This window comes from Eptesicus fuscus, chromosome 3 (assembly GCF_027574615.1).
Source record: "Eptesicus fuscus isolate TK198812 chromosome 3, DD_ASM_mEF_20220401, whole genome shotgun sequence".
Classification (NCBI taxonomy): domain Eukaryota; kingdom Metazoa; phylum Chordata; class Mammalia; order Chiroptera; family Vespertilionidae; genus Eptesicus; species Eptesicus fuscus.
The window spans coordinates 81,158,456-81,174,272 of record NC_072475.1 but is presented as its reverse complement, the minus strand read 5'-3'; the positions used below and the strand labels follow the sequence as shown (position 1 = coordinate 81,174,272).

General features: G+C 37.5%; 1 protein-coding gene across 2 annotated transcripts in view; it reads left to right on the top strand.

The window, feature by feature from the left end:
* ABI3BP (ABI family member 3 binding protein) overlaps positions 1 to 15,817 on the top strand; it is a 256,673-nt gene that overhangs the window by 178,933 nt on the left and 61,923 nt on the right. For both annotated transcript variants that reach the window (XM_054714049.1, XM_054714048.1), the window contains 4 exons: positions 2,909 to 2,983; positions 6,801 to 6,875; positions 12,706 to 12,765; positions 14,438 to 14,518. In XM_054714049.1, coding sequence (XP_054570024.1) covers positions 2,909 to 2,983; positions 6,801 to 6,875; positions 12,706 to 12,765; positions 14,438 to 14,518 — 291 coding nt within the window. The remainder of the gene's footprint in view (positions 1 to 2,908; positions 2,984 to 6,800; positions 6,876 to 12,705; positions 12,766 to 14,437; positions 14,519 to 15,817) is intronic.

Below are 15,817 nucleotides of genomic sequence, written 5' to 3'. Positions count from 1 at the left end.
CTTTCTCCTAACATTGCATATTCTGCCAGCTTGATGTTGTGTTGAATATTTCAGATAATATATTTTGTATAATGATCCAATCATACTTTCTACTCTGGCAACACACTTCCCATTAACACTCATTCCATCGTGTTCATTTGCATGTTTGATGTTTTCTCCGTTATTTAAGTGAAAGTCAATGCTTCTTGAATTGGCTTAGCTTTACTTTTTTTATTACTTTGTTGTTTCCTTTATGGTTACTACTGAATATATCTTTCTAGCATTGTTGAGGAGGTACGAGGGTGAAGGGAAAATTTAAAAAATAAGGACATTACCTACTTTGAAACTATTTTTATAACCTGTCATCTCTAAGCATTTTTTTGAAACTACGGCATTAGGAAGAAAGAGGAATGCTATTTTTGTTGCAGAGTTGCAGTTACCTTTCTTTAAAAAGAAAGTCTACTTGTTACCATCATTTCTGTCATCTGTACTCAAGGTGTGTGAAGCACCATAGTAACCTCCGTTATTCTCCTTTAATGAGCATAGAAGCATCAACTCTGCCTTCCCAAACTGTAACCCTACTCAGCCCAAGTGAGCCTCTCAGACTGGACTGGGTAAACACATTATTTTGTACTTCAGGTAGAAGGTGAGTGTTTGCAGAACATAAGAATGGAAAGACAATAAGGGCGCTGCTTGACATTGGAAGCCCCACCTTAATCACTCAGCTCACAGTTGTCGCTGCCCCTCTTCTCTTCTATCCATCACTTGTAGGCGTCACGTGTTGTGAGCAGTCTTTAGGATGTGGCTGGCTGAAAAACACCTCTCAGCTGCTGTCAAGTATTTGACATGGGAAACAGTAATGTTTCTGGGGAAGACCATTTATATTCCATTTAAATATAAATAGATATCCTAATTTTAAGTACTTGATCATCTTGACTGGTTTTACAAGTTCTGTGGTCAGGTATTAACAGAAACAAGTTTCACTGTGCAATCCAGATAAAAGGTATTACTGGTCTGTCACCTTGTCATTATCCGGTCCTTTACTTCTTTTCACTCCTTCCTGCAGTAGTTTGGCCATTTCACTGCATGCAAGTAAGAGAAAGTGCAATCAAAACAGTGACTATGAAAAATCATAAAAGGTTTACTTGATGGTGGAGTTGGAAATTAAGGAAAACAAGTCATGAACATGGATAACTAAATATGCTTCTGATTATAAGGAAAAGCCCTCTCAATATTTATAGACTCTCTTAGAATAGGAGTTTATTACAAATAAGTACAAACTTGTGTTTTGATTGCCATCGGACTTTTTATATGGCTCTATTTCCAAAGATAGAGCTATTTATTTTACTTATTGTTCATGGAAACATCCTATTAAATATTGCCTGTTAACCTCTACAGTTTATTACCAAAACTCTGCATTGACTACATGAACTGAATCTGTGTCAGTTATCTCAAGCTTTTTGAAGTTTATTGTTTTTAATAGCTGTGATAATATTATTGAAATGCTTAAATGTGAATACTATTGGTGATTCTTATCTCTTTCTGGATCATTTTTGTGGCATTGCCTCATGATATGCCTTTACCTGCAAACTGTTTTTCCTGTTCCCTGGAGGAAGCAAATAGCCTGTCAGGAACCTCAGCAAGGAAGGAAGTTGGGAGTCAGGAAATCATAAAGCTGAAAGAAACTCTAGAATCAGAGAATCTTAGAATTGAAAGGGCTCTTTAAAAATTCTGTATCTTCGCATGCACATTAGCATAACCAATGAACACAGACACTGTGGCTGTGGGTCAATTGGGGAAAAAGGAGACTTATGTAAAACTTTAGACAATAAAAAAAATAATTAATAAATAAATAAATAAGTAAATAAATAAATAAATATTCTGTACCTGTTGATGGAGAGCCTGCGGCTGTCACCCAGTGGTTAGCAAAGGGAGCTCTAACACTCCAGGTTGCAGGATCCTAAACCAGTGTGACCTCCAACATATCCTGGTGTTTATCTCCCTACAGGCAAGAAGATTCCACTGACGCCAGTGCATGCCTTTCGTATTTTGACTTAGTGTCCTGAGGAAGTCTCTGCAGACTCTGGAAACGTCTTCTCGTACCTAATAGTTCTTATTTTCAGCAATCTTTTTGCAAGGCACCTGGAACTCCCTGACCTTGGAAAACATTTTGTTTATTCTTACCCTTCTTATACCAGATACACTTTAGTCCAACTAAATGAGATGTTTCCACAAACTGCAACCTTGCACTTGATAATTCCTTTTCCCCAGCAGCATACACTTTTCATTTTCTTGGTGAAGAAATAATTGGTTTTTATACCGAGTGTCCTAGAACTCCTTTGGGAATTGCCCAGCAAAGGAATACCTCTCTTCAGTAATCTTTTGTTTTAATTTCTGTTCAATTTCTCTTCCTCAGTATGACCAATAAAAATTATTGTCTTTAATAAGATTAATTTTTCCATCAGCACTTAATACTGAAATACATTCATTTTTTCTAGGTATATTTGGAATGTGACATGCTAATCATTTTTTTAGAAGAAATTGCATCTATTTGCACTCAAAATATGTATTATACTGGGATAATCTGATAAAATGGTATAAACTTGTAAGGATGAATACTTGTTATTATGAAATTTATTTTAACCTGTTTAAAAGGTACTTAAAGTAGATGTTTCTAGAATTCTAACAGTTTCATTTGCCAACTGAATATCTTGGATATCATTTAATGTTCCTTCTTGTTTTGTTTTCTGTTATAACAAGAAATTATCTTCCTATACTTCGCAGCTGTTTGGAAGATTTAATTGCATGAATTGCTGTGTATCTACCTCATCAGTCACTCGACAAACACCTCTGAGAGCCTAGGGGCTGTTAAATAACTGTGATTCTTGCAAGAGCTCAAGAGCTCCAAGCCTTATGTCCTTTCTTTTAGCTCCCAAGCAGACAGCGCGCACTCCTCCCAAAGCAAGAACATCTCCACATCCAAGAGTCCCTCAGACACAGCCAGGTAAATACATATTTTACATTCTATGTAAATGAAAAGTTTGATGTTAGTGAAGTTGTTCTGCTGAATTATCGTGAATTGGGTTTTTTAACCCTTGTAAAACAAGTCTTCCATTGAAACCTGATAAATATTTACATTTACTTTTATACTAAAAAGTATATTACTGGAATAAGTTATTCCAGAAAGCTCCTCTAGTATTACATTATTTTGAGTCGGGGTTGGAGAAGAACGGAATTTCTTAAGAGTAACCTGTCTATTCTCTCTGCCTTTTCCAGCTTGAGAATCCCTAATGCTCCCATGGTCCTTGAATGGGCCTCCTCGTGCCAATCACCTAATTTTTTTTAAGTTTTCAGTAGATTTTATTTAGCATTAATGTCATGAAGAATAAACACATATGTCCTCTCCTATAACCTAACAATTATTATATTGCTTTGGTTGTTTTGCTGTAAAATTTTGATAAGGACCCAAAATAAGATTCATTATAAACCATTTTTTATTCTGTTCAAGAAACTCTCATTTGAATGTTTAACTCTAACCCTAACTTCTTAACCAACTCTTCTCTAATTTCTCCAACTACCTCAGCCAATCTCCATGTTGGAATACCATAAACTTGACATGCCTCAAAGAAAGCTTATTTTTTTCCGCCTTTCAGTTACATCTGTGACAGGTTCTCAGCACTTTATATCTGATTCTTACCTCTCTTTCTCATCCGGCCTCTGTAGCTCATCTCTTGCTAAGTATGGGACATTCTAGCATTGGTGCCTACTTCACACATCTACCCAGTCATGCCTAGTCTATTGTCATCGATCAACTGATCTCCTGTGTCTCTTCTCTCCTAATTTCAAATATGTCACCCCTTCATGCTGAAGTGATTGTTTAATTCATTTAATCAGTCATTCAACAAATATTTATTGCATTCTGACCATGTGCCAGGCAATGCACTAAACACTAAGAATGTGAAACAAAATTGAATCTTTCTGTGGTCAAGGAAGTTACAGTCTAGGCCAGTCACCTAAATTTAAATTTATCACTTATACATGGTCTGCTTCCAAAAAATGGGAAAGGAAAACATTAGCAGGTAGCAGTTCTGAATTCCCACCACAAATCCTTTAATCATAGCTCAGTATCCCTATTGAAAAAAAAAAAATATATATTTGGGCATGGTCTTTAATGTCTGATTCTGAGAGAAATTTTACCTGTTATTTTTTTTCTTTAAAAGGAAATTCCTTAAAAGTAGATTCTATGTTCACATCTAGCTCATTTAAATCTGCTTTAATGTACTTTAAAATGTGTATTACTTAATTACTAAAACTTTGATATGAAAATAATATGGGTATGATACATAAGTATATGAGGGTAACAAGACAACAATCTCCTGATAGAATGAGAAACCTAAAATAATAACAATAAATACATGTGTAACATTAATATATAAGAAATACTGGAGAAAAGAATTAATGATTAATGAATAGAATATGAATAAAAAATAAAACAAGTAGATTAAATTTATGGATAGGAAACTAAAATCTAACTTTAAAAATAAATCAGTTCAAATCACATGAGGATTCTCTCAACTTTTTATTTGAATATAAAGCATAGATGAAAAGTAGCAGAGAAAGGAGAAATGGAAATAAATAAGAAAGCATGAAAGTTTAATGAATGTTGAAAAATAAGAGGAGAGATAAAAAAATAAGTGCTTGGAGTTAAGACATTGAGAATATAAATTCCTGGTTAGTAAAATAAAAAAATAAAATAAAGGAGATATGAAGTAACAATGAAGACATTCATAATTTTCTTTTTGAGCTATACTCTCTACATATAGAAATATGGAATAATAAATTAGCAGCTTACTCTAAGTTTCCATTATTATACTATATTCAAAGTTTCAAATTTGTTTGATTTAGACCGTTAGCCAAGCTTCCTCCACAGGATATGCAGCTTCAGAACGATAGGTTCATAAGCTCAATGCATTACACTCTCTAAATCTGAGACCCCTGAGTGGCTGCCAAACAAGCAAGAGAGCCTCCTGATTCTGTCCCAACTCAGGCAACTAACTCCCAGTCCATCAGCATCTCCCATGGAAGCTAGCTGCAATCAAATACGTCTGGCTTTCTGGTGATACTTAATGCAAGGGAACAATTTGTAAAATTGATCAGGAAAAACAAAATACATTCTAATTATTCCTCTTAAAAGAGGATGACATTGGATCTCTCTTACCCAAGAGAACATGATCTTACCTAGTAGATCCCAGTAATATCCTGGGTTTTATCGTCTTTCAAGAATGCTTATGTATGTATTCGTATGTATTACTAAATATGTCAAAGGCAGATATTCAAATTCTAGTACTTCCCCTAACCCTTGGCTAGCTCTTCATGGACTTCAAAGGGCTTTGGGGTGGGAGAATGTCCTGCTCACATGTATAATACCAAATGCAAATTACTGTTACTGGGCTGGAAGGGTGTCATCTGACAATAGTGTATACACAGTGTGTTCACCCACCGCTTTTTTAGGATGAAATTCTTTAACTGGACATGCCATCTTTCTTCTTAGTTATACTTGAATTATGTTTCTAAATTAGGTAACAAACTTGAAATCTATATTTGCCATTGAAGGCAAAGTGGGATAAAAATTTTGGAACAAATCATGAAGAATATTTTGTCATTAAATAAAGATTTGATTTTTGAATTTCTATATTCATAAGTAATACTTAACAATTCCATTATTAAATATATACCTAGAAATCTTATCATCTTCCAAACTATAGGTATTCCTAGTTTTTGTAGGAGCAAAGTGAAAATTAGAATGTTCTCAGATCCTTCAATGTCAACTTTGTAAAGATTTTTCTAGAAATAGAAAAAAAATTATAGTAGTAGAGTTTTCACATCAGTCTCACACTTAATTCTCACAATCACCCTTTAAGTTAGCACAAGTTTTTATCATTTTCTCATAAAAATGAGAAACAAGTTAAAATGTGACATGCAAAACTTGGATATAGAGAATCCAAGTGTTTGGACCTAGTGATAATTTCTGGACCTCAGCTTCAGCTCAAGTCTTTTCTCTGGTACTTAGTAACTATGTAACCTCAGGCAGATAGTCGCCAACCCAAATCTTTAAAGTGAAGCTGATAACTCCTTCCTCCCAGCATTTTGATAAGAATCAAAGGGCATAATCGTCATGAAAGCATTTTTGAAATTATAAAATGCACTATAAATAAATTAGTTTTTTTTCCTGGTATCTATTACATTAGCACCTGTTACAAAGGAAGAGTTGTAGAAAGACAATTTTAGTTTGCAAACATGTTCATTTAAAGGTTTATTTGGGACCGAAGAATTGCAGGAAGAGTAGAGTGCCAGCCCACCCACGCTATCCCTTCCATACTCACTTTCCTTTCTGCTGTGGCCTGATTTGACTTTAAGCTTCTCTTTTTCTTATTCATGCTTCATGGGCTTCTACTCTGACTCATTGAATTCATCTTCAAACAAGACATAGGGTATGTGTATGCTGTGGGGGAGGAGTGAGAAGTCAAGCAAACATCTAGAAAAGAAGAATATTCCTTCATTAATTTGGTAATCTCTTCTGAAATGAAGATTTTTAAATGTTCTCCATCCTACTCTTATGCTTAGTCAAATATTTCTTAGATTTCATTTTCTACAAGTATCTGGAAATCTAATTGATCTATTTTTAGAGCTTAAGGTTTATTTTTCTACCTACCATTTTCCAATTTTTTTTTTATTGTTGGGCTTATACTTTGTCAAATCTTATTTGTTAAGCATGACCAGGAGATGCTGACAGAACTCATGATCTGAGTTCTCTCTTTCAGCTCCTAGGGTGTTCCAGCGTGTTACTTCAAAGCCGAAAATGTCACCAAAGCCAGAAGTGTCATACACTCCACCTGGTAAATGTTTTATTTCACATTTGAGCCAAATGCATTCTTTTGTCACATTCTGCTGCAATGAGACATAAGAGCTGATGGATCTGAGGTCAATATTTCACTTATGTTCAGAGAGCATGTTGTATCATACATGGCATGATCATTTCAAAGGTTTCATAAGACTTCTCTAAGTGCTCATATAGTAAGCTATTGATACAATCAAAAGGCGGAGACTTATGCCAAGAATAGAATGTTTCTTTTAGAACTAAAGTTCCCTTATCTTCTGCCTTACAAAAAAAAAAAAAAAAATGACCTGCCAGTGCAAACTCTGCTGTACTCCAATGTTCCACCAAAATAAGATAAAAAATTCAGAATTTTTCCAAAAAAAAAAATGATAAAATTATGTTTTTACAAACAAAGGAAATGATGTTTAACCGTTTTCTTGGGTTTAGAAATTAAACACTATCCATCACTGAGTTTTTTCTGTTTGTTTGCTTGTTTGTTTTTTTCTGTCAAATTCTATTTTACCAGTTCATGGAGCAATAGCTTGGGTTCAGAAAAAAATATGTTACACACACACACACACACACACACACACACACACACACAATAAAGATTTTTTTAGCTACAAATTTATATCTTGCCTATCATTTGAGAAGGCCTTTTGTCCATTTATGAGGAATAATCCCTTATTTGCAGGGGTAGCCAAGGGTGGGGACTGCAAGGATCAGACCTTTTCTGGGTCTTGCCGCCAGTGCTCAGGTCTCCAAGCGGCCTTACGAACTCTTAGCAGAACAGCTCTATAATAAGCAAAACCAAACACATTTTTAACTAGAGTATCTGGGAAATACTCTCAATTTTTTTCTCTTTCTTTTTAAAGATCCAATTATTATAAATTCCTAGTGCTCCTAGGAGCATATAGACCATTCCCAGGACCAAACGTATTTCTAATCTGTGTCTTGAAATGATGGCATTTTGGAAGCACGTCTGAATTCAGTTGGTCTGGTGTCTTCAGACTGAGTGGGAGGCGGGTGTTATTGCTAGGGAATTACCCGGTTGCTGCAGGTGGTGGTAGGCTAGGGAGAGGCTCCTTGGCCCTGAAGCCTGGAATTTAAATTTAAACCAGCAGCCGACATTGTGAATGCCACTTAAAAATAAATAAATACGGTGATCTTCCCACATGCAAAAGAGTGGCTTCTTATTTTCAATTGTGGAAAAAAATGTAACAGAAGTTGAGTTATTACAGATAACAGCAGTAGATCTGAGTGATGTTATTCACTTTTCTCTTTCAGTAGAGAAAGAAATACTGTCGGTCCTGACGTTACCTAATCTCATTAAACCACTATAGCAAATAAACTTTTTTTAATTCTTTTTAAATGTCTAAGGTGTGCCTTGATTTTACGAAACACCTTCGTTTTCACAGAAATTCTAGCCTGTAAGTGAGCAGGGAAACAACCGCACAAACAGTTCCCGGGGAGCCTCCCGGGGCTTACTCGGCTAACCCTCTACACCCAGGCATCCAGTTAGAATTCTGTCTCTAGTTCTGGAGCTGGCCCCACTGGTCTGTATTCATCAGGGAGTGCCCTGGTGCCCAGGGATGTGGGGCCTGTAGGAATAATCATAAGGCAACTGTTACTATGTTTCCAACAAGTGTTCCAACAACCTCGATTCTGTTGTGTTCAAACAGTTTCCGGGTTGTGTCTAAGCTCAGGTTTGCCTCCTAAGGAACCCAATACCTTGTTTACAGGCCCCTGTAGGTTATGTCCCCAAAACAGAGGTAAATTACATAGGTTCTTAATATGTACTGATATCCTAGAGAAAGAGATGCTCTGTAAAAGTCCAAAAATGTAAAATGTGCTGAAATCAGGACAGAGCTATGTTTTATCGCAATGTTTACCTCAAAATTTATACCGAGAGCTATCAGAGGTAACAAAGGTGAATTTTTAGACCTGTATCCAATAAGTCAGTCTAGGATTTGCTGGGAGCAAACCAGGAAGAAAATCTAGATTTCTGCAAGCTATGCAATCCTCACAGCTCTGCGTAAATGGCTCTTTTTGGCAAATTCTAATTTGCAGTCACACTGCAGCCCGTTTGCCGTTAGGAAGTAAGGGAGTGATGCTGAAATGCCTTTGAGATGGAATTGCTAGGGCCTAGAACCCTAGACAATGACTGGATGGTGTTAGGGAGAGAAGGATGGCACTGCAGGAAGGAGTAAAGGCTTGTGTTTGGAAGTGCTGGGTTTGCGGGGCCAGTAGGACTTTCAAGTGGAAATACCTAACTGGTGGTTGACATGTATTTCAGGATAGCTAAACAGAAGTCAAGATTTGGGATGTAGATTTGGGAGTCACCTGTATAGAAGGTTCTTAAATCTTGTGAGTGGATGACATCATCCAGGAGGAAAGTACAGACTGAGGAAATAAGAGGTCAGAGACCAAAGCCTTGGGCAACACAGTTCTATACCCGAGGCGTGGGCAGAGGAGAAGGAGCCAGCGGACAGGAGGGTCCCAGGGAGGATGGATCCGGGGGTGAGGCAGGGAAGGGTGGCCAGCAACGCCAGTGAGGGGTCAGAAGAGCTGCTGGACTTGATAGTTCAGGTGCACAAACCTGTATCTGAAAACCATGGGCTGATGCTTTGGAATTCAGCAGTTTTCCGGTCACAAGCATATTAATGTGTCTGCCGTGAGAAGTATGGAGAGTCATACTACACAAGACACATAAAAACTGTAAGTAGGCCAGTTCTAGTTAGGTTTTGCTGCGAAATGAGTTTGGTTGTTTGTTTTTAATTTTTCAGTTTCAGAGCCTTTTGGACTTCAAAACTATGGGTGAGGAATCACGCGTGGGTTCGTGGTTGTAGAAGGCCAGTGCAGTGGAAGCCGGACCACAGTGGACGGAGGAGATGTCATTGAGAGACCAGGAGGCAGAGTCAGATAGAGGGTTTCGATGGAAGGAATGAGAGCAAGAGAGGGATGGTGTGACAAAGAAGCCATGTCAGAGGATGACTTTCTTAAAGAGAGTGAGACATTTGCTCTGTTTTACAGGTAGAGGGGAAGAAATTAATGGACAAATGGAAATATGGACTAATGGAGAAAAACATAGAATAATAGAAATAATGGAAAGTGAAAGGTCCCAGAGACGTGGGAGGGAGCGTGGCCTAAGACCCCAGGTTGAGCTTGGAAAGTGGCCTCCAAAATGGCAGGAAACCTGCTTCCTCTCAGACTGGCCCTCGGGGAACAAGGTTAGAATAAAGGGACAGCATGCTGGAGGTACAAGAGTGTAGCCTACACGTATTACTTTGCTGTAGGATCAGTCTCTTTGTAGCCTGTTGCAGGGTAAACCTTATTGCAGATTTCATATCTCACTATCTTTATCAGGGAATAACATATTGATTCTCTCAGCTGGCATAACATCCATGCACATTCATTTTCGTTTGTCCATATCAGACATGTTACTCATAACTGTCTTGTGTTAGTTGAACTTTTCTTGGGAGTGGTGCCCTTTATTCAAAAAGATAGTTCATTTCATTGATTGGTTCATTAATATACATGGTAAGTTGGTTAATATAATTGAGTCTAAACTATGATAATGGTAAATATTCTTATAAGGAAATCAAAAGTGCCCTCTCAAAAAAAAAATTGTCATGATTTACATTGTTTCCCCCAGCATGGAAGATTTAGATGTTAGGAATCATGCTCTTATTGAATGTAATACACAGAGGCATGCCACATAGGGAAAAAGAAAAAAAAACAACTTGCATTTCTTGAAGCTGCAATTGACGAAGCAAGAGAATGATTCATCACCCTTTCCCATGAATATTTCTATTTTTTTTTCTTTCCACTGATTTTAGCTGCTATAGAAAGCCTGCTATGGCAGTTTATTAAATCATCACTTCATGGTTACAAAGTGCCAATCACAGCAGCAGGAATCCACATTACCCCAGCCTAAATTCCCCAGTCAACTGAAGCAGGCAGCGAGGAATGCATTTACAGTATGGCGGATTTATTGGTTGCACATGTCTTCTGTGTCTTCTTTCCTTCATCCCAGCTCCCTCTGTAGAGTCTAGTACTGTAACCAACGAGGTGATTGATAAACTACTGGCACTTTGTATCGTCAGGACCTTCACAGACCCAAGTCTCAGTGCCTTCTCCTTCACCCTCCGGACAAACATTTGGTTTGATTTACAACAGGAAGTTCCTCATATTTTACCATTTGAATTCCCCAAAATACTACATAGCAAAGGTGCAACATTCACTGTAATGATAGGTTTTCTCTAACTTTGACAACCACTGATCTTGTTGAATTTGTCTTTTTCCTTCAAAAAAAAAAAATCCAGATTTTTTAATTCCCCTGGATGTTACCTTTTCGTTTATAGAAGTTCTAATTGAGTCAAGTTTCGTGTCAATGTACCAAATTCCACAACTGTAAGTTCAGTGGTAGTTAGCGGCCTACACTAAGAACAGATGTGATATGTGCCTTAAATATGATCCCCAAAAGCAATAAAAAGTGAATGTCCATTTTATAAAACCTATTTTTATACTAATGGTAAAGTGGTGCTTGGCCACCTGATACAAAGGTTTCTTTCATTTTTCTCTGAGGCAGAGTTCTGGCCTGAATTCTAATTATTTTTCCCCAGCATCATATAAGATGCAAGAAAATTACACTATCTACAAAGGGACTCTGGTATTTATGAAATCTTCAGAGTGGCAGGAAAACTTTTCAGTGAGGGAGCGGGGCTGAGAAGGACCTCCTTGTGGGGAAACTGAGTCAAAGAAGCACATTATCTTGCTCTTGGAAGAAGACTTTGCCATAGAAATCTGATTCTAGCAATAGGCAAGTCCCCCTGAAATTTGCCCCACTGAGAAACAAGGTATCAAATTCTCAGCCTACTGTTTTATTTTGTTAAAATAGAACAGGACAAAGGTGTTAAAAATATACTTGATATCGAGGACTGAATATAAATAGGTTTATTGTAAAGCTGACATTTTTGTTCTTCATTTTCATATTCTCACTAGAGGCCTGATGCACGAAATTAGTGCAAGAGTAGGCCTTCCTTCCCCTCACTGCCGGCACCGGCTTCCCTCTGGCACCGGGACCCAGGCTTCCCTCGAAGCCCCGGCTTCCTCTGGAAGGTCGTCCGGAAGGTCGTCCGGTCTAATTAGCATGTTATGCTTTTATTATTATAGATATGTGAGGAGGCCCTGATACCTAATATACTAAAAGCCACGTCACTAAGGATGCCAAAAATGGCAACATTTATCTAATATTTACTATGAAACAAGCACTCCATCAACTTTTCACGTGGTATTTCTAATGAGAGACTGATTTCCTTTTGCTGTCTTCTCCGCGTAATAACTGTTAGTGTCTTTTAAAATAAAACTTTGCTTTTCTCTTAGATATTCAAGACTTTTACCTTTCTTGCTATTTTCATCAATTTTAGGCCATTTATGCGCTTTATCTAAGATCAGGTATTTTCTATTGCTATCAATGGAATTTTAGCATGAGTATCAAATGGCCGCTAACCACTTACTTCAGGGAAAAACTGACTTTCTAATTTGATGTCAACTTGAAGGAGACCTACCTTCTTGTGTTTAACTACATTAGTTATTACCTCTTTTTTTTTTCCCCTTTCAAGGGAAGCTTCAAAATGAACCGTGACCAACTCTCTTCTACTCCCACTAGAACCTTCCCGAGACAGTAACATTTTTCCACTTTGAAAAGAACGGTATCTCCTGGGCTTTGTTCCTTAGTCACTGTGAAAGTATGCTTGCCTCATTCTCGCTTTCCAGGATTGTGTATCTGTGGTTTGTTTCAGGCGTGACATTTCGAGGACACAGTGTTTCCCAACCTTTTCTTTCAGTTCCAGGAGAGGTGCTCCTTCCCCATAAACCAGACCACGAAGGCTCTCAGAGCGAACCTGGTAAATGAACCTTTTTATTTTCCCAATTAGGAAGTATATTTTTCAAAAATATTCTTGAGGTAAATATTTCTTTAATGATTGTAGATGTGGAAGACATTTGAAAAAAATTATCAATATAAAAGGTGTATTACTTTATTTCTTTTTGGGAAGGGATAATCACACAATCTGTTTGAATTTTTTTTTCCCCAGTTAACACTAGGGAACAATGTGCAATTAGTTTATTTTTCCTGGAAGTGTTTTCATTGAATAGGACAGTGGTCGGCAAACTCATTAGTCAACAGAGCCAAATATCAACAGTACAACAATTGAAATTTCTTTTGAGAGCCAAATTTTTTAAACTTAAACTTCTTCTAATGCCACTTCTTCAAAATAGACTCACCCAGGCCGTGGTATTTTGTGTAAGAGCCACACTCAAGGGGCCAAAGAGCCACATGTGACTCGCAAGCCACAGTTTGCCGACCACAGGAATAGGAAATCATGTTAATATTATAAGGCCTAATGATTAACTGAGCCAACCATTTTCAACTTCTTTCAAAATGTAAATATAACTACATTCCAACTGTGTGTGTACTTTGAAGTAAAACACGTAGGAGTTGACTCAAAAAATGTTCTTAAAGTGGCAGTGAATACAAAATTTAATGTTTTAACTAAACTAAGTTTCCTGAGTGGCATCTAATATATATAATTTTCTCATATTTATCATGGTTCTTAGAGAATTTTTAAATGTTCAAATGGATGCATGTAGAAACACAGAAACTATTTTCACTTCACCAGGTAGTAATTCTCACGAATATGTTTCTTTGGTTTGCTTTTGGCCCAGTTCTGCAGCCTGTTACCTTTAGAATTGATCCGCCAGAGACAACAATAGGTAATGGCTTTCCCATATTGACCACGTCTAATTGTCTTCCTTGCCACCATCAGGATTACAGGTCTCTCTCAAATGATCATATTGAAACACCATCTCTTCTCAAACCATTTCATCATTTCATTCTCATTATCACTCTTTCCGAAATAGGAAAGTAATGGTTTCACTGTTCTAAAAGCTTTGCTCTGAAGACCAGCTTAAGACAGCTCAGTACCAAGCCCATTCTCACCTACCTCATTTATCTCCATGTTCCAAATGACTCCACCTCACTCATGCCCATCCAGTTAACATTTTCTGTTGATTTAGTGGTTCTCAGCTGTAGCGTTATGATATACTAGCAATTCGTGAGCGGTACTGGCAAGTAATTATCATTAATATTGGTCAAAGTACTGGAATTTGCCAATGGTTTAGTTTAAAAAATAAACTCGAGCAGACTTGCAATGATTGTAGCAAGCACAATGATAATACTCTCACTCATTTTGTAACCCTATGTGCTGTGTTGGGTGGGAGAACTACAGCTAACACGCTCAGGACCATACTGGCCCATACCCATCTTACTGATGTGGTCATGGAGTGTGTCAAGCATTGAATGGCATTTATTACCTATCCCAGTGGGAAAACACAGCTGAGAACCATTATTCCAATACTTCAGTCATTTTCCCAAGGTTCTGTGCACACTTTATTTTCTTCTCCATGACTCAGTGTTTTCCTTTTTCTGTTTCAAATGAAGGAATCTCATGTGATATTCTGATCTGGCACTGGCTTTTGAGTCTAGGGATTGAAAACCTTGGTGCTTATCTTTTGCAGCTCCTTCAGACACCCGAAGCAGCCCTTTCATTCCTATGATTTCACCAAGTTCTAGTCAAGAGGAACTACAAACCACTCTGGGTAAATTTTGTTTTGATATTTCAGTCCAATGAGGACCTACCTTCTAGGGCTTGCCCTTAAGAAACCATATTATTACATTGTGCTCATGTTGTTTCCAAGCAACAGAGGGTTTCTTTCTACCATTATATAAAACCTCCACGTCACTTGATCCTTTTACATTAATTGTATATTTGTCCTAATACTTATGATGATTTTTAATATAAAATGAGGAGGTTTTAAATCCCCTTGATAAATTTTCAAGTATTCTAAAAAGCAAAATGTTCCCAATGTGTATCAATCCTATATGTTTTATTGTTTCTTCTGTATTTGAAAGTGCATTTGAAAGAAAAATGGTATCTAGTATTTATTGAGTATTTTATGGGCACAATGCTAAGCAATGGGAGTTTCAAAATAAAACTGTTTTAAAGATGGGTCCTTCCCCTGGAGAACTTGCCCTGTAATATGAAAACAGGATTTAGGGATAGTGGTACTTCCTGAGTGCCCCTGAGGATGCTACATGTACTAGTTTTAAATTTAAGCCACATGACAACTTTGCGAGGTAGGTTCTATTACTTGCCCCATTTTACAGATTAGAAAATTGAGGCATAGAAGGATTTAAAATTGTGGCCAAGTCACACAACTAACGTCAGAGCCAAATTGGGACCCACACACTCAGTCACCAGAGCTCCTGGGATTCACCACAGCGTTATGCTTTCCAATGAGGGTGATAGAGAAATGAGCAACATGCTGAACAAGCCAACTCCCTGCAGGCATCAGGGAGGCTTCACAGAAGAGGTGACATTTACACCGGGTGTTTGAGTTGGAGTGACAGTTGAAGTTAAAAATGCAAGGTCCTTTCAGGTTAAAGACAGATGGGAATGAGGCACCGGGCAGACTGGCAGCCAGTCTAATGTGGTGAGCATGCAGGTCACATGGAGAAAAGTTAATGGATGAGTCAGGACAGCTGTTTGGGATGAGCTGGCCATGCTTTCGGGGAGTTCATAGTGTGGGAAATCCCAGACTGCCTGACTTTTGGCTGAAAATGAACCAGAAAACAAGTGTTCCCAGCCTGTGATTTCTGGCTCCTTTATCCATGCTACATCACACAGGGCTGTGTTTAAATTAGTGGCCTTATTTCCCTTTCTTCCTTCCCTTTTCAAATAAACTCATTCTTTATGTATGGCTGCTGAAATGAAGTTATGGATCACATTTTAAAATAATATTCTTTTAGAGAAAAAATTAAAAACTGAATGAGCAAATATACCCTGATTACCAAATATTCATCTATTGTAGTCTAGGCCCACAAAGTCAAGATCACCC